General features: G+C 22.2%; 2 protein-coding genes and 1 long non-coding RNA gene across 4 annotated transcripts in view; 2 read left to right on the top strand and 1 right to left on the bottom strand.

The window, feature by feature from the left end:
- LOC149031730 (uncharacterized) overlaps positions 1 to 27,254 on the bottom strand; it is a 52,640-nt gene that overhangs the window by 22,388 nt on the left and 2,998 nt on the right. The window contains exon 1 of one of the 2 annotated variants that reach the window (XR_016177428.1): positions 19,475 to 19,807. The exons of the other annotated variant lie outside the window; for it this stretch is intronic. This is a non-coding gene — a long non-coding RNA (uncharacterized LOC149031730). Of the gene's footprint in view, positions 1 to 19,474; positions 19,808 to 27,254 lie in introns of those variants that run through there. 2 annotated transcript variants of the gene reach the window in all.
- On the top strand, positions 511 to 4,569 carry LOC149031732 (uncharacterized). Its single transcript, XM_089174903.1, has 9 exons — positions 511 to 804; positions 885 to 1,017; positions 2,323 to 2,440; positions 2,873 to 3,062; positions 3,127 to 3,234; positions 3,544 to 3,634; positions 3,711 to 3,856; positions 3,938 to 4,070; positions 4,151 to 4,569. Exons 1-9 carry the CDS (start codon positions 689 to 691, stop codon positions 4,202 to 4,204), a joined length of 1,089 nt encoding a protein of 362 aa, XP_089031029.1. The 5' UTR covers positions 511 to 688; the 3' UTR covers positions 4,205 to 4,569.
- On the top strand, positions 22,037 to 25,937 carry LOC107066738 (uncharacterized). Its single transcript, XM_089175037.1, has 6 exons — positions 22,037 to 22,231; positions 22,318 to 22,450; positions 24,347 to 24,496; positions 25,447 to 25,592; positions 25,675 to 25,807; positions 25,884 to 25,937. Exons 1-6 carry the CDS (start codon positions 22,134 to 22,136, stop codon positions 25,935 to 25,937), a joined length of 714 nt encoding a protein of 237 aa, XP_089031163.1. The 5' UTR covers positions 22,037 to 22,133.

Raw genomic sequence — 27,254 nt, 5'->3', positions numbered from 1 at the left:
GAGTTGGTGTAATTTACTAAAACATTTTGGTTTATAGTATTATTAAAATATGATTTAATTAAAGCTTATTATTATTTAGTATAACATTATTTATAATTTATTATAATAATAATTATTTAATTTATAACTATTTTTATATTTAAATTAAATATTATATATTAATTATATATGTATTATGATTAATATATATATAAAAACAAATATATTATCCATTATATATTATATATTCTATATTAATATATAATTGAAATATAAGAATAATTATGAATTAAATTTATATTTCATTATTATATATATATTATTATAAATAATATATAGTATTATTAGTTATAAAAATATAAATATAAATTTAAGTATTTAATTAATATAGTAGGTAATTTATTATTTATTTTGTTATTTTATATTTATATTAAATATATATATATATATATATAATAAAGTTTTGATATATAACGTTTATAATTTTTATGTTAAAGGTTTGTAGAATTATTAAATGCTATGCTAGAGATGGTTATAATGGTACCAGTTTTTGCCTTGTTGTTACAAATTATATTAAGTTTTATTTGTGTGAGTAACAAAATGTTACTAAAAAAAAAAAGACAGAATTAAATATAATTATATAATTCAATATAAAATTATTCCAAGATATATTTCGTAGATATTACAATTTTCAATTGATACGACAAACATGTATGATAATATTGAAGTATATGTTTTCATAGTTGCTTCTATGCTTTGCGTATATATATATTTTTACGTTGGACAAAAATTGATGGATCACAGTACTACAACATTCGATGAATTGTAAGAGTCTTAGAATATTTATTGAAACGTAATATTTGTCATAAAACTATGAAGTATAAAGTTGACGTATATTTTTTCAGACGTCAAGTACCGTTTTACATGCTATCTGAAAAAAGTCAAAAATTATTCTTATTTTTGATTATGAGAAGCATAAAACCGAGTTTTCTTTCTATCGGTGGTTTATACGTTTCATCACACGAAGTTTTTGTTACGGTAATATATGCATGGTGTTTTTAAAGAAATTATTTTCAGTATTTTTTTTTTTGAATAGTGATTGATTTTTTTTTTAATTCTAGCTAATGCAAAAGGCATTTTATTTTGCAACAGTATTTTATAATATAAAATCATAAATACAAATAATAATTACTAATCAAACATACTTAGAATTGTCATAACGAAGGATTAATTTTTATTTATTTAAAACTGTAGAGTTGTTCTGATATTGTCAAATTATTAAAAAATGATTATTTAATATACTGTTTTTTATTAGCGAAACAATCATGCGGAAATACTTAAATGACTCGTTTTTGACTTATTTTTTTTCATTGCAATTTACACTACTTAAAAAAACTGCACAATTTTTGTAACACTGATGCACTTGTTCACACAAAGTAATAGTTTTCCAAAAAGAAAGTGAATTAAAAGTATACGCAAACATTTTTATTAATAAGTTTACTCTACCAAGGTTGAAAAACGAATGACTATGACTGCAAATGAAATGAAACTTGTGCGCATGTCCATTGAAAATGAAAGTAGAGGGTGAAAACAACCCTTTCTTAATTGCTGGGAACAACACAAGTGTTATCACTCATATTGTAAAGTACACATTTTTACTTTTGCATGTATGTACTCTACACAAGTAACTATAATAATAATCACAGATTATAGAATTGTTATGACAGGTTGTTTTACATCGATTAGATCATTACACTATATTTTTTATGTTCACATGAAGACAATGTTGAATGCAAGTGAAATAGAAATAAAGTGTCAGTATGTTGTTTGCTTTCTTATAGTAAACGTTAAATAACTTCATCATGATTGAAAAAGCATTATCCTCATATCAACGACACTTTTTATTATCAAGAAAATATGTTACATTTGTATTAGGCATATTACCTGACATAAATTCAACCAAACGTTTCGTTTTATTCTTAATCATATTCATTTGCCTCCTACCATTACTTTTACAAATGGTAATGTTAATGATTTTTCATAAATTCTTTGTTTATTTCTAAATGAACAGACAAATTGTTGATGTACTATTAATGCGTATTCTAACGTTGTGTTGTTATTTTATTTTAATTACAGGGTTATCAATTAATAACGATAAATGTTAAACTACAAATAACGATCAAATTGTTACAAAAAGTAATTTATTCAACATGTGTTGTTTTACTTAGTTTGTATATACTTGTAAATGTAAAAAACGTTTGTATTAATATTGTTGTAATTTGTATTATTTAAACTTTAACCAAATCATGTATTTAAATATAATTACGTATATTTTATCTTCAGATGATTTTAATTACTACTTATATAAAGGAAGATTACGAACTTGTTACGGATAACGAGGAATTAAATATTATAGAAAAGTATACTGAACAAAGCAAATATTATACAATGTGTATGATAGGTAAAAATATTCAATTTAGTTAGACTTGTATTAAACATGTTCCGTGCTACGTGTATCACCAGTGGTACACGTTAAACTTGTTCTTCAAGCCACGTGTACCATCGGTGAGTTATAACAAATTTTATTGTATAAAAAAATACTTCTAATAAAATATTGATGCATTATACAAAATGCAGTATAACACAAAGCACATAAGTTTGCTCAATTGTTATATTTATAATAATTAATAATTAAATGTAATGGTTGATTTTGTTGAAGCAAAATTAAATGGTCTGATTTACAAATCAGGTAAATAGGAATTGGCATGGAATGTGTTAATAATAATTGTGTTTGAATATTTTTAATATATTTAACTTTTTGCAGTTTTGGGCAATGTGTATGCAATATTATTAACATTTCCATCTATCTTAAAAATGATTTCATATCATTTAGGTATATTTGATGATACTTATATAACATTACCTTTATCTATGAACAGTGAATTTGATTTAGGATTACGATATTATTGTTTACTTATTTATCACATAGTAGCTATAAATATATCAATACATATGACTATCATAATATTTTCGTTGTATTTAGTAATAGTACAACATGCTTCTAGTCAATTCAGTATTATAATGTACGTATTTTATTTATAAACAATACACATATTGTTTGTCTACTAAATAAATAATTTTATTTAGCATGAAAATACGTCGACCATTCAACGAGGATAATTTTAATATTCATAAATATTATGACGAATGCGATTGGATTGTCGATATTATCAAACGTTATAAAAGAGTAACTGAGTTGGTGTAATTTACTATAACATTCTTTGGTTTATAGTATTACTAAAATAATATTTAATTAAAGATTATTATAATTTAATACAATATATAAATTATAATTTATTTAGGAATAATATATATTTAAATTTATAATTATAGTTTTATTTAAATTATATATTATATTATATTATATTATATTACATATAATATATATTAATATTTAAATTTAAATATTTAATTCATATATTCGATAATTGATTAATAATTTTTTTTATATTTTTATTTTGTTAACAAATTTGATATAAGATTTAATAATAATTTTTGTTAAAGGTTTGTAGAATTAATAAATGCTATGCTAGAGAGGATTATAACGGTACCAGTTTTTTTATTGTTGCTACAAATTATATTAAGTTTTATTTGTGTGAGTAACAAATGTTACTAAAAATAAATATAATTATATAATTCAATATAAAATTATTTCAAGATATTTTTTATAGATATTACAATTTTCAATTGATACGACTAACATGTGCGATAATATTGAAATATATGTTTTCATAGCTGCATCCATGTTTTGTGTATATATATATTTTCACATTGGACAAAAATTGATGGATCACAGTACTACAACATTCGATGAATTGTAAGAGACTCAGAATATTCATTTAAAAATAATATTAATAAAAACAAATATAAGTTATAAAGTTGACGTATATTTTTTCAGACGTCAAGTATCGTTTTACATGTTATCTGCAAAAAGTCAAAAATTATTCCTATTATTGATTACGAGAAGTATAAGACCGAGTTTTCTTTCTATCGGTGGTTTATTCGTTTCATCACACGAAGTTTTTGCTGCGGTAATATATGCATGGTGTTTTTAAAGAAATTATTTTCAGTATTTTTTTTTGAATAGTGATTGATTTTTTTTTAATTCTAGCTAATGCAAAAGGCATTTTATTTTGCAACAGTATTTTATAATATAAGATCATAAATACAAATAATAATTATAAATCAAACATACTTGAAATTGTCATAACTAAGGATTAATATTTATTTGTTTAAAACTTTAGAATTGTTCTGATATTGTCAAATGATTAAAAAAATGATTATTTATTATACTGTTTTTTATTAGCGATAAAATCATGCGGAAATACTTAAATGACTCGTTTTTGACTTTTTTTTCCATTGCAATTTACACTACTTAAAACAACTTCACAATTTATGTAACACTGATGCACTTGTTCACACAAAGTTATGGTTTTCCAAAAAGAAAATGAATTAAAAATATACACAATCATTTTTAAGAATAAGTTTACTCTATCATGGTTGAAAAACGAATGACTATGACTGTAAATGAAATGAAACTTGTGCGCATGTCCATTGAAAATGAAAGTAGAGGGTGAAAACAACCCTTTCTTAATTGCTGGGAACAACACAAGTGTTATCACACATATTGTAAAGTACACATTTTTACTTTTGCATGTATGTACTCTACACAAGTAGCTATATTAATAATCACAGGCTATAGAATTGTTATGACAGGTTGTTTTACATCGATTAGATCATTACAATATATTTTTTATGTTCACATGAAGACAGTGTTGAATGCAAGTGAAATAGAAATAAAGTGTCAGTATGTTGTTTGCTTTCTTATAGTAAACGTTAAATAACTTTATCATGATTGAAAAAGCATTATCCTCATATCAACGACACTTTTTGTTTTCAAAAAAATGTGTTACATTTACATTAGGTTTATTGCCTGACGTAAATTTAACAAAATATTTCGTTTGTTTGTCAATCATATTCATTTGTATGCTACCACAATTCATCCAAATGGTAATGTTAATCATTTTTATAAATTGACAACTAGTTTCTAAGTTAATACAATATTATGGTAATGTGCACTATGATATATAGTATTGTTTTTTATTTTTTGTATTGCAGTGTTATCAATTAATAACAACAAATTTAGAACTACGATTAATGATCAAATTGTTACAAATAATATTGTTTTCAATTCTCTATGCTTTTGTGCATATGTATATGCTTCTCAATGTCAAAAAAGTTTGTATCAATATTGCTTTTTTTCTTTTTTTTTACATAAGTTTCATTTTTATTGTATCATGTATTATGATTTGTAAAGATATTATTTTCAGACAATTTTACTTATTGCACATATAAAAGAAGATTACAAATTTGTGTCTGATAATGAAGAATTGAATATTATAGAAAAGTATACTAAACAAAGCAAATATTATACAATTTTTATGATTGGTAAAAATAATGAATATTTGTTAGAATCGTAATTAATAATAATTATGTTGAAAGATTTTAAATTTTTTTTGACTTGTTACAGTTGGCTTCAATTTGTACACCATAATGGTAATATTTCCATCTATTTCAAAAGTTGTATTATATCATTTAGGTATATTTAAAGATATTCATTTAACATTACCCTTATCTATGAACAGTGCATTTGATGTAGGATTAGGATATTATTGTTTACTTATTTATCAAATATTAGTTATAAATATATCAATACATATGAATATCATAATATTGTCGTTTTATTTAGTAATAGTACAACATGCTTCTAGTCAATTTAGTATTATAATGTACGTATTTGATTTATGAACAATGCACATATATCTTTACTTCTAAATAATGTATTTTATTTTAGTATGAAAATACGTCGACCATTTATCAAGGATAATGTTAATAATACAAAATGTTACGATGAATGTGATTGGATTATCGATATTATTAAACGTTATAAAAGAGTAATCAAGTTGGTTTAATCTATTATAGTTTTTCTTATGCACTATTATTAATATATTAGATAAACACGTATAATTATTAATCATTTGAATTTTTGTGTGAAAGGTTTATCGATTTGTTAAATTCTTTGACAGAGTGGATTTCAATGTTTGTCATTTTTATCTTCATGCTACAAATTATTTTAATGTTTGTTCGTGTAAGTAATAATTGTCTTATTAATTAGTTAATATAATATATATTTAAAAATGAATTAAAAGTTGTATTATATGATAAAATATTTTTTTTTATAGATATTTCTATTTTCTGTTGAATTGAATAACATGGCTGATAATATTGAAACAATATTTAATATAAATTTTTTCTTGTTTGCCGTTTATATTTGTTTTTACGTTGGACAGAAATTGATTGATCACAGTACTACAACTTACGAAGAATTGTAATATTGAAAATATTTATTTAAATGAATTATTCAATTGATAACATTTTAATTATTACTATAAGTGGTTTTTTATTTTTTTTTATTTTCAGACGTCAAGTACCGTTTTACATGTTATCTGTAAAAACACAAAAATTGTACTTATTTTTAATTAATATAACCATGAAACCATGTTTTCTTTCAATTGGTGGTTTATACGAATTTTCTCATGAAGTTTTTGCTGCGGTAATAAACATATTATTTAAACAATATATTTCACATTTATTTTCTATTAATGATTACATTGTCTTTTATTTTTTTTTTTATTTTAGCTACTTCAAAAAGCATTTTCGTTTGCAACAGTATTTCATAGTATTAAAACATAAATAAAAATCATGTTAATAAATGTGACATACGTCAAATTGTTATAGTTAAATAGTCAAATATTTATTCGCTTAAAACCTTATAGTATTATCTAATGTATAGTATATTATCAGTATAGTATTTTCTTACAATCTAAGATTGTCAGATTATTTTGAAATAATCATTTCAAAAAATGATTATCATAATTTCTTTTTTACCTATTAGCAATCAGAATCATAGTAATAATAAAATTAATTGTTCTAAGTCACGTGTTCAATGCCCAAATCATAAATAGTCCACTATGTTTGTAACACTAATACACAAGTTAACAAAAAGCAAAAGGTTTATCTTTTTTTACAAATATCCACTGACAATTTTAAAAAATATGTGTACTGCACCGTGGTTGAAAAACGAATGACTATGACTGCAAATGAAATGAAACTTGTGCGCATGTCCATTGAAAATGAAAGTTGAGGGTGAAAACAACCCTTTTCTTAATTGCTGGGAACAACACACCTGTTACCACATACACTTTAAGGTATAACTTTGTAATATTGTGCAAAGACACAGATAACCATAATTATAATAAGTGAGATTAGGATTATTATGTTGTATTGATCCGATCATTATGATTAATTTTTTATGTTGAGTATTAGGGATACTCTATTGTTAGACAACTATAATGTATAGAATAGAAATAATGTGTCAGTATGTTATTTGCTTTCATACAGTAAACATAAAATACTTCGTCATGATTCAAAAATCATTATACTCTTACGAACGTCACTTTTTCCTTTCGAAAAAATTTGTTATAATTGCATTAGGTTTAATGCCTGACGTAAATTTAACAAAATATTTCGTTTGTTTGTCAATCATATTCATTTGTATGGTACCACAATTTATCCAAATGGTAATGTTAATCATTTTTATAAATTGACAATTAGTTTCTAAGTTAATACAATATATTATGCTAATGTGCACTATAACATATAGTATTGTTTTTTATTTTTTTTTTGTATTGCAGTGTTATCAACTATTAACATCAAATTTAAAACTACGATTGATGATGAAATTGTTACAAATAATATTTTTTTCCATTTTCTATGGTATTTTGTATATTTGCATGCTTCTCAATGTCAAAAAAGTTTGTATTAATATTGTTTCTTTTTTTTTTATTGTATCATATATTTTGACTTGTAAAGATATTATTTTCAGACAATTTTAATTATTGCACATATGAAAGAAGATTACGAATCTGTATCAGATAATGAAGAATTGAATATTATAGAAAAGTACACTAAACAAAGCAAAAATTATACAACTTTTATGATTGGTAAAAATAATGAATATTTGTTAGAATCGTAATTAATAATAATTATGTTGAAAGATTTTTAATTTTTTGTTTTTTTTCACTTGTTGCAGTTGGCTTCAATTTGTACACCATAATAGTAATATTTCCATCTATTTCAAGAGTTGTATTATATCATTTAGATATATTTAAAGATATTCATTTAACATTACCCTTATCTATGAGCAACGAATTTGATGTTGGATTAGAATATTATTGTTTACTTATTTATCAAATATTAGTTATAAATATATCGGTATATATGAGTATCCTAATATTGTCGTTGTATTTAGTAATAGTACAACATACTTCTAGTCAATTTAGTATTATAATGTACGTATTTGATTTATGAACAATACACTTATATTTTGACTTTTTAAAGAAATTATTTTATTTTAGTATGAAAATACATCGACCATTTATCAAGGATAATGTTAATAATAAAAAATGTTACGACGATTGTGACTGGATGATTGATATTATCAAACGTTATAAAAGAGTAACCGAGTTGGTTCAATTTACTTTAATTTTTTCGTTTGCATTATTATTAATATATTAGATAATTAAGTATAATTATTAATCATTTAAATTTTTGTGTGAAAGGTTTATCGATTTATTAAATTCTATAACAGAGTGGATTTCAATGTTTGCCATTTTTATCTTCATGCTACAAATTATTGTAAATTTTTTTTGTGTAAGTAATAATTGTCTTATTAATTAGTTAATATAATATATTTAAATATTAATTAATTGTAATTATATAATGAAATATATTTTTTTAGATATTACAATTTTCTGTTGATTTGAATAACATCGGTATGGTCGATAATATTGAAGCAATATTTAAAATAACTTTTCTTTTGTTTGGTGTATATATATTTTTTTATACTGGACAGAAATTGATTGATCACAGTACTACAACTTACGAAGAATTGTAATATTGAAAATATTCATTTGAAATAAATTATTCAACTGATAACATTTTAATTAGTATTAGTGTTTATTTTATTTACAGACGTCAAATACCGTTTTACATGTTATCTGCAAAAACTCAAAAATTGTACTTATTTTTAATGAATAGAACCATGAAGCCATGTTTTCTTTCAATCGGTGGTTTATACGAATTTTCCAATGAAGTTTTTGCTGCGGTAATAAACATATTATTTCAAACAATATATTTCAAATTCATGTGTTTTTTTTTTATTAATGATCAATTTTTTTTTATTGTAGCTACTACAAAAAGCATTTTCATTTGCAACAGTATTTTATAATATCAGAACATGAATGAAAGTAAGAATAATAATAAATGAGACATATTTCAAATTGTCATTGCTAAAGAATCAAATATTTATTCGTTTTAAACGTTATAGTACTATCTTATGTATTACTATTTAAGTTTTAATAATTGTCAGATTATTTAAAAATAATCATTTCAAAAAATCATAACTATTGTGTTTTTTTATTTATAAGCAAACAGAGAATCATAGTAATACTAATATCACTTATTCAATATTAACTCTACAATTAATGTGTACTATTCCTAAATAATAATTACAATTATTCATATATTAATTACTATCTTTGTAACATAAATATAAAAGGTTAATATATAGCACAGCACAATTTACCTTTATAAAAATCAAGTTAAAGTATTCACCAGTTGATTGAAAAATATAAGTGTACTCTACCATGGTTGGAAAACGAATGAGTATGGTTTGAATGAAATGAAACTTGTGCGCATGTCTATTGAAAATGAAAGTAGAGGGTGAAAAGAACAACCCTTTTCTTAATTGCTGAGAACAACACACCTGTTACCATACACATTTCAAGGTATAGCTTTGTAATTTTGTGCAAAGACACAAATAACCATAATTATAATAAGTGAGATTAGGATTTATTTCGTATCGATTTGATCATTACAATTTATTTTTCATGTTCACTTGAAGACAATTTGGAATGCAACATGTGAAATAGAAATACTGTGTCAGTTTGTTTTTTGCTTTCTTATGGTAAACGTTAAATTAACTCTGTCATGTTTCAAAAGGCATTGTATTCATACCAAAGACACTTTTTATTCTCAAAAAAATTGGTTACATTTGTCTTAGGTGTATTGCCTGAAATGAATTTAACAAAACATTTTGTTATTTTCTCAATAATATTCATTTTCATCCTACCATTAATTTTACAAATGGTAATGTTAATCTTATTTATAAATCCATTATTTGATTCTAAGTGAACAGAACAATTAAAATGTATATCTAACATTGTGCTGGGGTTTTTTTTTTTTTTGTTTGTTTTCAATTGCAGTTTTATCAATTTTATACGATATATTTTAGGATAGATTTGAAGATTAAATTGTTGCAGAAAATAATATTTGCATTGTTTTTTGTTTGCCTTTATTGGTATACTCTACTCAATGTCAAAACAGTTTGTATCAATATTGGTTTCATTTGTATTAGTACAATTTTGATTGTATTATTTATTTTAATTGATCAAGATATTATTTTCAGTCAATTTTAATTTTTGAACATATGAAGGAAGATTATGAATTTGTGTCTGATAATGAAGAATTGAATATTATAGAAAAGTATATTAAACAAAGCAGATATTATACAATATTCATGATTGGTAAGAATCATTGTGATTTATTTAAAATTGTAATTAATAATAATTGTATTTAAAAGATTAAAAAAAATGTTTTTTTGTTTTGTTTAATTGTTGCAGTGCTCAGTAATTTGTATGTCATAATATTAATATTTCCACCAATCATAAAAGTTATTTTGTATGAACTAGGTATATTTGATGATGTTCATTTATCATTACCATTATCAGTGGATGATGTTTATGATATAGGATTACGATATTATTGTTTACTTATTTATCAAATAATAGTATTATATATCGTAATACAAATGGTGATTATAATAATATCATCGTATTTAGTATTAGTACAACATGCCTGTTCTCAATTCAGTATTATAATGTATGTATTTTATATATGAACTGTATATGTAATATATGTTCTTATGTATATGTAAAATAAATTATTAATATATTAACCTATTAATATATTAATAAACTTATAATATATAATAATATTTATACCTAATTATATATATATATATATATATATATATATATATATATATATAAACTAATATTTGTTCTAACTTTTAACTAAATTGTTTTATTTAATTTGTTAATTTATTTTAGGATGAAATTACGTCGACCATTTAGAGAGAATTATTTTAATAATAAAAAATCTTATGACGAATTTCATTGGATGATTGATATTATCAAACGTTATAAAAGAGTAACCGAGTTAGTATAATTTATTATAATTTGTTGTTTACATGATTATTTTAAATTATAAATATAATTAAGATTAGTTTTATGATTGTTTTATTTTGATTTATTTTTGTTAAAGATTTATCGATTTATTAAATGAAATGACGAAAATGATTTTAATGGTAGCAGTTTTTTTCTTGACATTACAAATTATTTTAATCTTCGTTTGTGTAAGTAATAATTGTCTTATTAATTAATTAATATAATATATTTATAAAAAGAAATAAAGTAATTGTAATATATATATATATATATTTATATATTTTTGTAGTTACTACAATTTTCTATGGATTTAAATAACATGGGTGAAAGTATCGAATTAATAGTTTACGTACTATCATCTATGTTTATTGTATATATTTTTTTTTATAATGGACAAAAGTTGATGGATCATAGTACGACGACTTTTGACGAATTGTAATACTCAGAGAATAATTTATTTATAATTAACACAATGCCGTCTCTACGTCTAATTTAAATAATTTTCGAATGGCAACAACGTGGAACCACTGGCACTTATCCAATAATTTTTGCATGGCACCAACGTGAAGCCACCACCAACACTTACCCACAAATTCTCGCATGGCACAAACGTGTAGCCACGTTTAGACGTCATAGTGTTAATGTTCATTTAAAAATTTTGCAATTAATAATATTTGTCTTTTAATTGTTTTAGACGACAATTAACGTTTTACATGTTATCTGTAAAAACGCAAAAATTATTCTTATTTTTGATTATGAGAAGCATAAAACCGAGTTTTCTTTCGATTGGTGGTTTATACGTGTCATCACACGAAGTTTTTTCTGCGGTAATATACATGGTGTTTTTTTTTTTTAAGAAATTATCTTGAGTATTTCTTCTTTTTTTATTATTATTATTATTATTAATGATTGATATGTTTTTTTTTTTTTAATTTCAGTTACTACAAAAAGCATTTTATTTTGCCACAGTTTTTTATAGTATAAGATCATGAATAAAAGCATTAAGAAAAATTGAAACATAATTAAATTGTGTCACAGCTTAGGAAATAAATTATTCATTCTATCGAAACATTATAGTATTTCTGTTATTGTAAGATTATTTAAAAAATAAAAAATATATTATATTTTGTTTGTTACCAAAAAAAAAAAAAAAAATAATATCAAAATATTTCAATCACTTATTTTTAATTGATCTTCCATTTGCAATTTACTTTATTTTAAATAACTGCACAATTTTTGTTACACTAATGCACGAGTTAACAAAAAACAAGATGATGTTTAATTAAAAAAGTTAAGTTAAGATTAAGTTAACACTGAGACATTAGTAAGACATAAGTGTACTGTACAATGGTTGAAAAACGAATGACTATGATTGCAAATGAAATGAAATTTGTGCGCATGTCTATTGAAAATGAAAGTAGAGGGTGAAAAGAACCCTTTTCTTAATTGCTGGGAACAACACACCTGTTACCACATACATTGTAAGGTATAACTTTGTAGTATTGTGCAAAAACACAAATAACCATAATTATAATAAGTGAGATTAGGATTATTATGCTCTATCGATGAAATTCATTATCATTTATTTTTCATCTTCACTTGAAGACAATCTGGAATGCATGTGAAACAGAAATGATGTGTTTGTTTGCTTTGTCATTTTAAACAGTTTGTTATTTGCCTTCTTATTGTAAACGTTAATATACTTCAATATGTTTCAACAAGCATTGCACTCTTACGAACGACATTTTTTGTTTTCGAAAAAATTTGTTTCATTTGTATTAGGCGTATTACCTTGCATAAATACAACTAAACGTTCTTTTTTCTTTTTTATAATATTCATATGTATTTTACCATTACTCTTTCAATTGGTAATATATATATATACATAAATCATTTGTTTTTAAGTTAACACAAATGTCGACATATTCTATTAATAATTTGATTAATTTTATATATTTATTACAGTTTTATCAACTTTTCTCAAACAATTTTAAATTAGAAATTAAAATCAAATTGTTGCAGAAAATACTTTTCGCATTATGTTTTCTCAGTGCTTATCTATTTTTATATCTATACTTTGAAAAAGTTTGTATTCTTTTCTACATTCGTATATTAGATATATTTTTTATTAAATTGTATATATATATATATATATATATACGCGTGTATTGATTAATAGAATTTATTCCTAGAGGACATTAGTTCATGATCACATAAAAGAAGATTACGAACTTGTTACTGATAACGAGGAATTAAATATTATAGAAAAGTATACCAAAGAAAGCAAATATTATGTACTTTGTGTGATTGGTAAGATTAAAAAAATATATTAGTTAATATTTTAATATAATAACAATTTTTATTGTTATATTTATGTGTTGTTTGCATTGTTTCAGTTTTTTGCAATTCGTATATTATAATATTAACATTTCCATCAATTATAAAAATAATTTCATATCATTTAGGTATATTTGATGACGTTCGTTTAACATTACCATTATCTTTGAGCAATGCATTTGATTTAGGATTAAAATATTATTGTTTACTTATTTATCAAATAACAGTTTTATATACTGTAATAACAATTACTATAATATTAATATCGACTCATTTGGTATTTATACAACACGCATCTAGTCAATTCAGTATTATATTGTAAGTGTTTAATATTTTAATAATGAAATATTCAATTGTATAGTTTCCAATTAATTAATTAGATGATATTTTCATTTTTAGGAAGAAAATACGACGACCATTTATCAATGATCATTTTAATAATAAAAAATTGTATGATGAGTGCGATTGGATCATCGATATAATTACACGTTACAAAAGAGTCACCGAGTATGTAGAATAAATATCGTTATATATACAAATTCAGTTTTACAAATATGTTTGTCCATTAGTAATTTCAAAATTATTGAAACAATTTTAATGAAATTCGATTTATTTTGTGCGATTTTTTTTCAATTTAATATATAGGATAATTTTTATCGCGATTATTTGTTATTTTTTTATTGTTAATTTAAAGATTTGTTATATTTAGTGGTTATCTAAGTTTCTTGGTATTATAAGTTTTCAACAGAAATACAGATGGTGCTGTAGTACAATTCAATTTGTTTTTTTTTTTTTTCAGATTTTTGCATGACACAACTAACTAACTTCGCTTTTTATATATTTTTTCGTGTATTTATTAATTTATTAATAATTGTGGTATTATTTTGTGTGTATTGTTAGAATTTATTAAATAATTTAGAATTAAATGAAATCAACATTTTTAATATCAAAGCCACATTGGGGCTGGATAATTCTATATGTTTAAATGTTAATATTTTGAATGTTTGTTAATTGTTGTTCTTTCTTTTTTACAGGTTTATCGATTTGTATAATGATATGAGCGAGAAGACATTAATGATAACAGTTTTTTTCATGATGCTATATATTATTTTAAATTTCTTTTGCGTAAGTGACATGAAACTTTTGATTAAATTTGTACATAAAGTATATTAAAATAGAATTCTATTGTATTATAGAATAAATTTTGTAGATTTTTCAATTATCCGATGATTGGAGACAATTGAGCGAAAATATTGAATTAATCGTTGTCGTTGTATTTTCTATTTCGGTTATTTATATTTATTTTTACGTTGGACAAAAGTTATTAGATCACAGTATTATTACTTTTGAAGAATTGTAATATTACAACATTTTTATTTTATTGACAATTTATATTGAATTTCTAACTTTTATTTATTATTAATGTTAATTTCATTTACAGACGTCAAGTACCGTTTTATGTGTTATCCGTAAAAACACAAAAATTGTACTTATTTTTAATAGCTAAAAGCATGAAACCATGTTGTATTTCGATTGGTGGTTTATACACATTTACCAATCAAGTTTTTGCCACGGTAATTAATATGTTGTATTAACAATATATATATATATACTGTTAAATTCATTTTATTATTAATGATTGACATTATGTTTTCATTCTAGTTACTGCAAAAAGCATTTTCTTTTGCAACAGTATTTTATAGTATGAGATAATGAAACGAATAAAATAATGAAAATCAAATACAGTATTATATACACTTATTAGATTTTGTATAGAAAAGAAAAAACATATGTCTTATCTTATGTGCAAATAAAAGAACTTCGTTCATGTACAAACTATATTATTTAAACAATTTTACAATATTTAGTTTATTATTGTTAAATAAAAAATAAAAAAAGTCAAATGTATTATGCACTTACACTTGCAATTTTGTTAAACAATGTTAACGAGTGAATATCATATACTTGTATTTATTTATTATTAATTAATCACTATAACACTAGTTTCAAATGTTCTTTCACGTTATTTGTTTTATTTTCAAAATAAATTGCACAATTTTTGTCAAACACAAATATACAAATTAATCAAAAAGAAAATGTCTAATGAAGAAAATTAAGTAAAGATATAGACTGTCATTTTTGAAAACAAGTTTACTGTACGATGGTTGAAAAACGAATGACTATGATTGCAAATGAAATGAAACTTGTGCGCATGTCCATTGAAAATGAAAGTGGAAGGTACAAAACAACCCTTTTTTTTAATTGCTGGGAACAACACATCTGTTACCATATACATTCTAAGGTATACAGTTTGACTTTTGAATGTATTTATTCTACACAGATAACCCTAATTATAATAAGTGAGATTAGGATTATTATGCTTTATTGATTAAATCATTATAATTTATTTTTCATGTTCACTTGAAGACTATTTGGACTGCATGTGAAACAGAAATGATGTGTCAGTTTGTTGTTTGCTTTCTTACAGTAAACGTTAGATATATTGATATGTTTTTAAAAGCATTATACTCATACGAGCATCATTTTCTTTATTCAAAAAAATGTGTTACCTTTGCATTAGGTATATTACCTAATATTAATTTAACGAAACGTTTTATTTTTTACTCATTTGTACTGATTTATCTTCTACCAGTGTATTATCAATTGGTAATTGATTAATCGATGTTTACAAATCAATTTTATTATTTGTTTGAATGATTAATCAATTTTCTTATACTGTTATATATGAATATACTAATTAAATATTATTTTCATTTTATATATTGCAGTTTTATCAACTATTCTCAACAAATTTTCAATTACAATTGACAATCAAATTGTTACAAAAATTATTACCAGCATTATGTTTCCTTTGTTTTTATTCTTATCTTATTTTTAGCGTCAAAACAGTTTGTATCATTATTATTTCTTTGTATTAGTTTAAAATTTATATATATATATATATATATATATATGTTTATATTAATAAATCTTATTTTTAGATGATAGTCATTTTTGCACGTGTCAAAGAAGATTACGAACTTATTACGGATAACGAGGAATTAAATATTATTGAAAAGTATACTAAACAAAGTAAATATTATACATTGCTTATGATTGGTAAGAACAATTGATATTTTACATTAGTATTGTAATATTAAAATAAAAATATTTCATACGGAGATATCATTTTTGCAGTTTTTTCGCATCAGTATATCATTATGATTGCATTTCCAATCATATTAAAAATAATATTGTATCATTTAGGTATATACGATGATATTCAATTAACATTACCATTATTTATTAATGGTGTATTTGATATTGGATTACAATATTATTGTCAACTTATTTATGAAATAATAGCAATGTATATAATATTTACAATAAATATTATCAGTGTATCATCATATTTGGTATTGGTACAGCATGCTTCAAGTTTATTCAATATTATAGTGTACGTGTTCATTATGTTAATTAGATGCATAATATGTGATTTATATATATATATATATATCTTAAATAACCTTATTTTACAAGATATTTCATTGAAGGATGAAACTAGGTCGACCATTTGTAAAGGATCATTCGAATAATGAAAATACATTTGACGAACGTTGTTGGATGATCGATATAATCAGACGTTATAAAAGAGCTACGGAGTTAGTCGAAATTATTTATAATTTTTGTTTTTGTTTAATTTATAATAACCAAAATGTTAGTTCAAAAAAAATTGTTTATAATTATGTTTTTTTTTTATTTCTTTTTGTTTTTTTTTTTGTTTTTTTCTTAAAGGTTAATCGATTTATTGAATACTATGACAGAAGTGATTGTATTGGTCTCAGTTTTTTTCTTGATGATTGTAATCACGTTAAATTTTATATGTGTAAGTAATAAATGTTTTATTAATATTATTACATTTATATGATTTATTACATTATTTACATATATAATTACGTAACTACTGAATCGATATTTAATAAAATTTTGTTTATTTTATTTTCAACTTAGCATATTGGATAGTTTTCATCATAACAATTATTTGTTATTTTTTATTACTAATTTAAGGATTTTTTATTTAGAGGTTTATGTAAGACTCTTGGTACTGTAAACTTTCAACAGATGGTGCTGTATTGCAATTGAATTATTTCAATTTACATATGACATAATTAACCTTACTTTTTACATTTTTTTCGAGTATTATTATTTTATGTATTTGACTTTGTGTTGTTATAATTTATTAAATAGTTTAGAATTATATTAAATCAACATTTTATAACAAAACTACAGAAACGAGTGACCGAAGCAACCTAGTATATATATATGTATATAGAATATATTTTTTAGATACTACAATTTTCAATGGATTTGAACAAAATGAATGAAAATATCGAAATAATAATGTTCATATTTGCTTCTATGTTTATTGCATACATCTTTTTTTATATTGGACAAAATTTGATGAATCATAGTACTACTACTTTCGATGCACTGTAAGAGACTCAGAATATTCATTTATAATTATTATTTATTTAAAAACTTTTATGTATAATATATATATATATTTTTTTTAATTTCAGACGTCAATTACCTTTTTACATGTTATCTGTAAAAACTCAAAAATTGTTCTTATTTTTGCTAACGAAAAGCATGAAACCAAGTTCACTTTCAATTGGTGGTTTATGCGTATTATCTCACGAGGTTTTTGCTGTGGTAATATAAACATATTGTTTAAACAATTTACATATTTTTTTGTTTTTTGTTTTTTGTTTTTTGAATGTATTTTTATATTAACGATTTATCTTTCATTTTAGTTACTAAGAAAAGCATTTTCTTTTGCAACAGTATTTTATAGTATTAAATCATGAATAAGCTAAATAATAATTATTAGAAAATATAGTCAAAATGTATAATTGTAAATTTTAGAATTAAAAAATAAAAAATTGATCAGACGAGCACAAAAAAATTATCATCATTGAATTATATTTGATGTTATTCGCATGTTTTATTGTTTAATATAAATATGGTATGTGAACAAATGATTGAATTTAATTTTAATACAATTGTTTATTGCACGATTGATATATTAAATACGAAAACACACATTGTTGTATTTGTATTTTATTTATAACAATTAGATTTTTGTATTTCTAATCATTTTTAACAATTTCAATCAATTGAAAATATTTTTTTTTTCGTATTATACTATTTTTTATATTACATTATTTTTTATTGTTAGATTATTCATTTTTTTCCCCATAGATAATTAAAGTAATTGTTGATATTGTTATGTTAAATATTTGTTTAAAAAATTATATTTTTTAATTTGCACACTCTGTTAATTTAATAATGCTCTTTTCAATTATAATATTTATTTTCAATTATTTTTTACGAGTTGGATAAATAATTGTTTATACTACAAGGTTATTTGTTTATTAATAATAGTTCGAAAAAATTTGTTTGCAAATTATTTCTAATTATTATTATTTAATAAACTAATACCTCATTTATTTATAAATTATTATTATTACATAAACACGTACCTAAATGATTATTTTTTATTTTACTTGTACGTCTGTGTGTGTGTCATTTATTATTTATTTGCATTTAAATATATAAAAATAATGGTGACAGTAAAATTGAAAATTGAACAATTAAAATTCTGTAAGTATAAAATATTGTTTGCTCACCTTATTTGTACGTAAAAAACAAAAATCCACTTGTTTGTTTATTTAAATAATTATTATTAAATATACACTCTTAACAAAAGTAATTGCACGTAAAATAAAATCAAACATATTTTCATTTACATTTTCAAAAAAAAAAAAAAAATGAAAAATATATTATACTGTATTTTAATTTATTAGTAAACCATCATACACACACACACACACACACATACTAAAATACTTTATTTAAATTTGATCTTATTCAAATTATTATACTTTTATCGTCAAATTAATACACAAGTTAATATTAATCAAGATGTACAAATGATGTGAGAATATACAGTGACATTTTATAAAAATAAGTGAACTGTACTGTGGTTGGAAAACGAATGACTACCAACTGAATTGAAATGAAACTTGTGCGCATGTCATTTGAAAATCAAAGTAGAGGGTAGAAAAACAACCCTTCCTTAATTACTGAGAATAAAACACCTGTTTCTATACACATTTGCAAGGTATACCTTTTGAATATTGTGAAAGAACACTAATAACCATAGTTATGATAAATGAGGTTAGAATTATTTTGTTTTATCGATTTGATCATTATATAATAAATTTTTGATAATAAATATTAGGGGTGCTCTATTCATAGACAACTATAATGCATAAAATAGAAATAATGTGTCAGTTTGTTGTTTGCTTTCTTATCGTAAACGTTAGATGATACTTCATTATGTTTTTGAAAGCATTATACTCATACGAAAAACATTTTCTTTATTCACAAAAATTTGTTAACTTTGCTATCGGTGTATTGCCTGACATTAATGTGAAAAAACGTTTTGTATTTTTTACAGTTATATTTATTTTTACATTACCGATATTTTTTCAAATGGTAATGTTTTTTCAATCATATTTACAAAATCCATTTGATTTTGATTTTAAGTTAATAACAAATTTTTGAATGATTATTATTATTATTATTATTCAAGTGTACACACACTTACGTTGTTTTATATTTTGATTACAGTGTTATCAATTGTTTATGACTAATTTAAAACTACAATTAATGATCAAATTGTTACAAAGAATATTTTCTTCAATATGTTTTGTTTTCCTTTATTGGTATCTTTTTCTTAACGTTGAATTAGTTAGTATCATATTTATGTTTCTTTTTTTTTTAAACATTATTTTGATTTATTTATAAATTAAATATTGATTAACAATTAAGAGATTTTATTTCCAGAGGACAATGGTTTTTGTTCACGTTAAAAAAGATTACGAACTTGTTACGGATAACGAGGAATTAAATATTATTGAAAAGTATGCCAAACAAAGCAAGAATTATACAGTGTTTATGATTGGTAAGAATAATTAATTCATTAATATTGTAATTAATATTACAAATTATGTTGATATATTTAATATTTTTACATTGTGTTGCAGTTCTTTCCCATTTCTATATCATGTTAATAACATTTCCATCAATATTACAAATAATTTTGTATTATTTAGGTATATTTGATGATATTCGTTTAACATTACCATTTTATTTTAGTAGTGTTTTTGATATAGGATTACGTTATTATTGTTTACTTATTTATCAATTATTAGTAATGTATTTAGGACTTACAATATTAATTATCAGTTTTTCGATATATTTGGTTATTTTACAACACGCATTTAGTCAATTTAAAATTATAGCGTAAGTGTTTATTGTTTAAACAATATATATGTTTTTAAATTTAATTAAATTACCTGGATAAATCTGGTCTTATATAATTTTGTTTGTTTTTTTTTTTTTTAGTATGAAAATACGACGACCATTTATAAAAGATCATTTCAATAATTGGAAACATTTCAATGAATTGGATTGGATTATTGATATAATAAAACGTTATAAAAGAGCTACGAAGTTAGTGCAATTTAGGATAATTATTTTGAATGAATAATAATTTAAAAAAAATATGTATATATATATATATATTATTGCAAAAGTGATTTTATAATTTTTCTTTAATTTTGTTTGTTTGTTGAAGATTAATCAATTTAATCAATGCTTTAACAGAGATCATTTTATTGATCATAATTTTTTGTTTGACTCTGATACTCATGATCAATTTCATTTACGTAAGTATAATTGTCATGTTTATATATATATATATATATAATCGAATATATAAATATATTTATTTGTATATGTATATGTTTTTTCTTTACTTAGTACATAGGATAGTTTGTATCGCGTTTATTTTTTATTTTTTATCGCTAATGTAAAGATTTATTATTTAGAGGTTATCTAAGTTTTTTGGTACTGTACAATTTCAAAAGATGGCACTGTACTACAATTCAATTATTTCAAGTATTTTTTCAAGTTTACATATGACTCAACTAACCTTATTTTTTTATAGTTTTTCTTGTATTATTATTTTATGTATTCCATTTTAATTGTAGTATTATTTTGTATGTTGTTACAATTTACTAAATAATTAAACACACTATATATATATATATATATATATATATATATATATATATATATATATTCGATTAAATTAAAAAAAATGTATATATTTAAATATGGATTTATTTTTGATTGGACATTTGATTTTTGATTTTTTTATTTTTTTTTCAGATATTTCAATTATCTGTTGATTTGCAAGACATTAGCGAGAATATTGAAATGTTTGTTTTCATAGTTGGTACTATGTTTAGCGTTTATATTTATTTTTACATTGGACAAGAATTGTTGAATCAAAGTAATTACGTTTTTGAAGAATTGTAAGTCTATAATATATCAGAGTTTTTATATCTGTTAATTTAATTTTCAAAAAATTGTTGATATATAATTGTTATTTTATTTACAGGTGTCAAGTACCGTTTTACATGTTATCGATAAAAACGCAAAAGTTATTTTTATTTTTAATAACCAGAAGCATGCAACCGAGTTTTCTTTCGATCGGTGGTTTGTTCGTATCATCCCTCGAAGTTTTGTCAGCGGTAATTTAAACATATTTTATATAATAATAAATTAATATTTGAACTTTAATTAATTTTAATATATTCAAATAATAATAATAGTAATACAATTTGTTTTTATTAATAATTGAACTTTTTGTTCTAGTTAATGCAAAAAACATTTTCTTTTGCAACTGTTTTTCACAGTTTCAAATCATGAAATCAAGTAATAACGAAAATGAAATATACAGCTGTTAATCATTTTGAATTGAATAATAAATGTATACTTAGTGTGATGTGCAATACAATGACATTGTTTATATTCACCATTGTGATATTTGCATAATTTTTTTGAATAATATGAAAATTTTCTACTTAAATATATTACTTAAATAAATTTGTCAGTATATTAAATATCATATTTATTATATACATGAGAAAACACAATTTGCTTATCATTATTTTATTTAAAATAAATATTTTGTTTCTATTATACTGATTAATTACAAATGATGTTTGTAAAACAAAGAAGTTTTTGATTAATATCATTTTTATTATATTTAAACGTATGTATAACTTTTTGTTTATTTATTTTAAATATGAAGATTACAAAGTTAATAGAAATGGAAAATGAACAATTAAATTTAAATATAATTAATCGAATATAATAAAATGTAAGTTAAATATAATTAAGTTAATATAATGAATGAAATATAATGAAATATAATGAAGTTAATAGAAATGAACAATGAACAACTATATTTATGAATGTTAAGTAAAATATTATTGAATTTTGAACGTACTTTTATTCAAAATAACATGAGTGTTCTTCAAATTAATTAATGAGTAATCGTCACATTAAATTATTCCATAAAATACTCACATTTTTGGGTTGCAATCAAAAGTATTCACTTGCATTAGAGTGAAAGTGAAAACAAGTTAACACTTTTATAAAACTTTATATAATACTTTATATAGTACTTTATAGAATACTTTTATTTATTTATTAACAAATTATTGCATTAACACTAGAATCATTCAAATAATTGCACTACTTTTTCTAACACTAATACACAAGTTAGCAAAAGTCAAGATTACTCATGAAGAAAGTGAAAGTACAAAAATTGACTGATCATTTTTAAAATATAAGTGTACTGTACCATGGTTGGAAAACGAATGACTGTGATTTCATGAAATGAAGCTTGTGCGCATGTCTTTTGAAAATCAAAGTAGAGGGTAAAAAACAACCCTTTTCTTAATTGCTGGGAACACCACACCTGTCACCACACACATTTTCAGGTATAACTTTTTATTATTGAGAACAGTATCAATTCCACACAGGTAACAATAATTATAATAAGTGCGAATAAGAAGGGTTGTTGTATTGATTAGATCATTATAATAAATTTTTCATATATTGAGTATTATTTACCACACTTGAAGACAATTTCTAATGCATGTGAAAGGGAAGTAATATTAGTTTGTTCTTTGCTTTCTTGTCGTAAACATTTGATACATTTGATATGTTTTTGAAAGCATTATACTCATATGAACGTCATTTTCTTTATTCGAAAAAACTTGTTGCATTTACCTTAGGTGTATTACCTGACATAAATTTGTTCAAACGTTTGCTCATTTTCTTAAGTCTATTCATATTCATCTTACCAGTAATGTTTCAAATGGTAATGTTAATTATTTTCATAAATCAATGATATGTTTTAAATTGAACGGACATTTATTTGATTTCAGTGTTATCAATTTTTCATGACAAATATTAAATTAGTATTGTTGATCAAATTGTTACAAAGAATACTATTTTCATTACTATTTGGTTGCCTTTTTTGGTATATTTTTCTGAATTTTAAAACAGTTAGTATCAATATTGTTTCATTTTCCATTAATTTATACACATTTCATTGTATTACATATTGATATTACATAGATGGTTATTTACAGATGACATTAGTTTTTGAACACATTAAAGAAGATTATGAACTTGTTACTGATGACGATGAATTAAATATTATTGAAAAGTATACGAAACAAAGCAAATATTATTCATTGGTTATGATAGGTGAAAAACATATAGTTTTTTAATTTTATAATAAAATATATTTTATATTATAAATAATAATAATAATAATAATAATAATATTTGATTATTGTTGTAATAAGTAAAATTTTATTTTTGTTTGTTTGTTTCCTTTGTTTCAGTAACATCCAATTTGTACATCATGATAACATCACTTCCATCAATTTTAAATATTATTGCATATCAATTAGGTATATTTGATGAGATTTGTTTAACACTACCATTATCGATAAATACTGTTTCTGATGTAGGCCTGGTACATTACTGTTTATTTTGTTATCAAATAATAATATTAATTATCGTATTAAGTATAACGATATTAATATTATCGTCATTTTTGGTATCAGTACAGCACGCTTCTAGTCAATTTAGTATTATAATGTACGTATTTTAATTTATAAATATTACAAAAATATAATCTTATATTTATATATATAATTATTATTATTATTCAATTTTTTTAGATTGAAAATACGCAGACCATTCATGCAAGATGATTTGAATATTTTTCAAAAATCTGACGATGAATTTAATTGGATCACTGATATTATCAAACGTTATAAAAGAGTAACAGAGTTGGTTCAATTGATTATCATTTTTTGATTTTAACAATTATTACAATATAATAATAAATAATGAAGATTTGTTTTTAATATTGTTTCTTTTGAATTTCATGTTTGTTGAAGGCTTATAGAATTATTAAATGCTGTATCCAAGTTGATATTATTGGTATCTATTTTTATTTCAATGCTAGAAATCATTGTTAATTTTGTTTGTGTAAGTAATACATTTTCTTTCTTGTATAAATATTAATTTTATATTAGTTATTATATGTGAATATATTTGATTACAATATATACATAGTAGTTATTATGTATTATAAGTTATGTATCATATTAGTTATTTATGTAGGATTATATACAATTTTTTTTTGTTTTTTTTACAGTTACTTCAATTATCTGTTGATTTGAAACACATTGGTGATAATATTGAAATGATTTCTTATACAGTTATTTGTATATTTGAAGTCTACATTGTTTTTTACGTTGGACAAAAATTATTGGATCATAGTAATAATGTTTTCGAAGAATTGTAATGATGATCATATAATATTCATTCATATATAATGTTAATTATACAATTTATGACGTATAAAATTTACATTAATTTACAGACGTCAAGTACCTTTTTACATGCTATCTGTAAAAACTCAAAAGTTATTATTATTTTTAATAACTAGAACCATGAAACCAAGTTCTCTTTCTATTGGTGGCATATATCTATCATCTCATGAAGTTTTTGCTGCGGTAATACAAAACATATTGTTTAAACAATATATATTTCTAGTATATTTTGTATTAATTATTGATATATTATTTCTAGTTACTACAAAAAGCATTTTCATTTGCAACAGTGTTTTATAGTATCAGATCATGAGACTAAATAATAGTCAAAATCAAATAGACAGTTGTAAACATTAGATTTTAGAATTGAAAAATAAACGTTTACTTTATCTCATCAGCAATAAAATGAAATTGTTTATATATATATATATATATATATATATATCATAATATTCACATATATTTTTTAAATAATTTCACAATGGGTGTGAGAGGGTATCAATTCAAAATAATATTTCAATTATTCTTCGATATAACGAAAGATTTCAGTCATAATGTATATATGAAAACATAGTTTTATGTTTGTTTTATTTTAAAACAAATCTATAGAGTTTCTTATAAACTGATCAAGGACAACTGATAAGCTTGTTTACATTAGCACCACTGTGTAATGCTTTTGATTTACGTAAGTATGCTTCGTTGAAATGAGAAAGTATGTTTTGTATTCGTTTCAAGATGAATATTCGTTTGAAGGTAATCATTATGAACTAACATCTGATCTTATATTTATGTTAGTATTATATATTATATTTGTCACATCAAAGTAGTACATGTTTCAATCTACTTTAATTGTATATTTTTACTCATTGTCAGATTTTCTTTTCGTTTTGTAATTCAGATGTATGTAATCAGAATATTTTTGTTTTTTATATTACTAGAATGATTATGTGTATAGGTATAGGAAAGTTCATTCTCAAATGAATTAGGATTTTAATTTTAACTATTCATTTTATTGTCTTTTAAACCAATAATAATTTTTTTAAATTAATCCAAGAGTTTCATCAACAATTGCATTTACTTTTAAGTTGATATTTAATTATTAAATAGTCAGAAGAATTTTTTAATTAGATGTAATAAAATAAAGTGTTTAGTTTACTTCTAAACTATTAATTGTATAGTCTTTTAAACTTATAATAATTATTTTAAATTAATCCAAGAGTTTCATCAACAATTGCATTTACTTTTAAGTTGATATTTAATTATTAAATAGTCAGAAGAATTTTTTAATTAGATGTAATAAAATGAAGTGTTTAGTTGACTTCTTTTGAAAAAAAGAAAAATCAAATGTATGTACTTACTTACATTTAAATGATCATGAAAACGAATGAATATCATTTATAACTTCACTTTCATTTATTAATTATTAAATAATCACAGTAACACTAGAAATACTAGTTTTTAATTTATCTTACAATGTAATGTACTCTTTCAAAAAAAAAAAAAAAAATTGCACAATTTTCTTTACACTAATGCACAAGTTAACCAAAAACAAGATTTTTCATTAGAAAGATGAAGTAGAAGTATCAACTGACATTTTTAACAGTAAGTGTACTCAACCATGGTTGGAAAA

The sequence above is a fragment of the Polistes dominula genome, unplaced genomic scaffold, assembly GCF_049000335.1.
Source record: "Polistes dominula isolate Pdom_NZ unplaced genomic scaffold, Pdom_raw_medaka contig_78, whole genome shotgun sequence".
NCBI classification, from domain to species: domain Eukaryota; kingdom Metazoa; phylum Arthropoda; class Insecta; order Hymenoptera; family Vespidae; genus Polistes; species Polistes dominula.
The sequence above is the reverse complement of the archived record's forward strand: the minus strand, read 5'-3'. Positions and strand labels throughout refer to the sequence as shown.

Excerpts from the sequence above, each read along its gene's own strand:
- LOC149031732 (XM_089174903.1), top strand. The coding sequence starts at position 689 with ATGTATGATAATATTGAAGTATATGTTTTCATAGTTGCTTCTATGCTT. Across the intron at positions 3,857-3,937 it reads ACTACAACATTCGATGAATT|ACGTCAAGTATCGTTTTACA; the intron begins GTAAGAGACTCA and ends ATATTTTTTCAG. Across the intron at positions 4,071-4,150 it reads CACACGAAGTTTTTGCTGCG|CTAATGCAAAAGGCATTTTA; the intron begins GTAATATATGCA and ends TTTTAATTCTAG.
- LOC107066738 (XM_089175037.1), top strand. The coding sequence starts at position 22,134 with ATGTTTGTTTTCATAGTTGGTACTATGTTTAGCGTTTATATTTATTTT. Across the intron at positions 22,451-24,346 it reads CCCTCGAAGTTTTGTCAGCG|ATAGATGGTTATTTACAGAT; the intron begins GTAATTTAAACA and ends TATTGATATTAC. Across the intron at positions 25,593-25,674 it reads AATAATGTTTTCGAAGAATT|ACGTCAAGTACCTTTTTACA; the intron begins GTAATGATGATC and ends ATTAATTTACAG.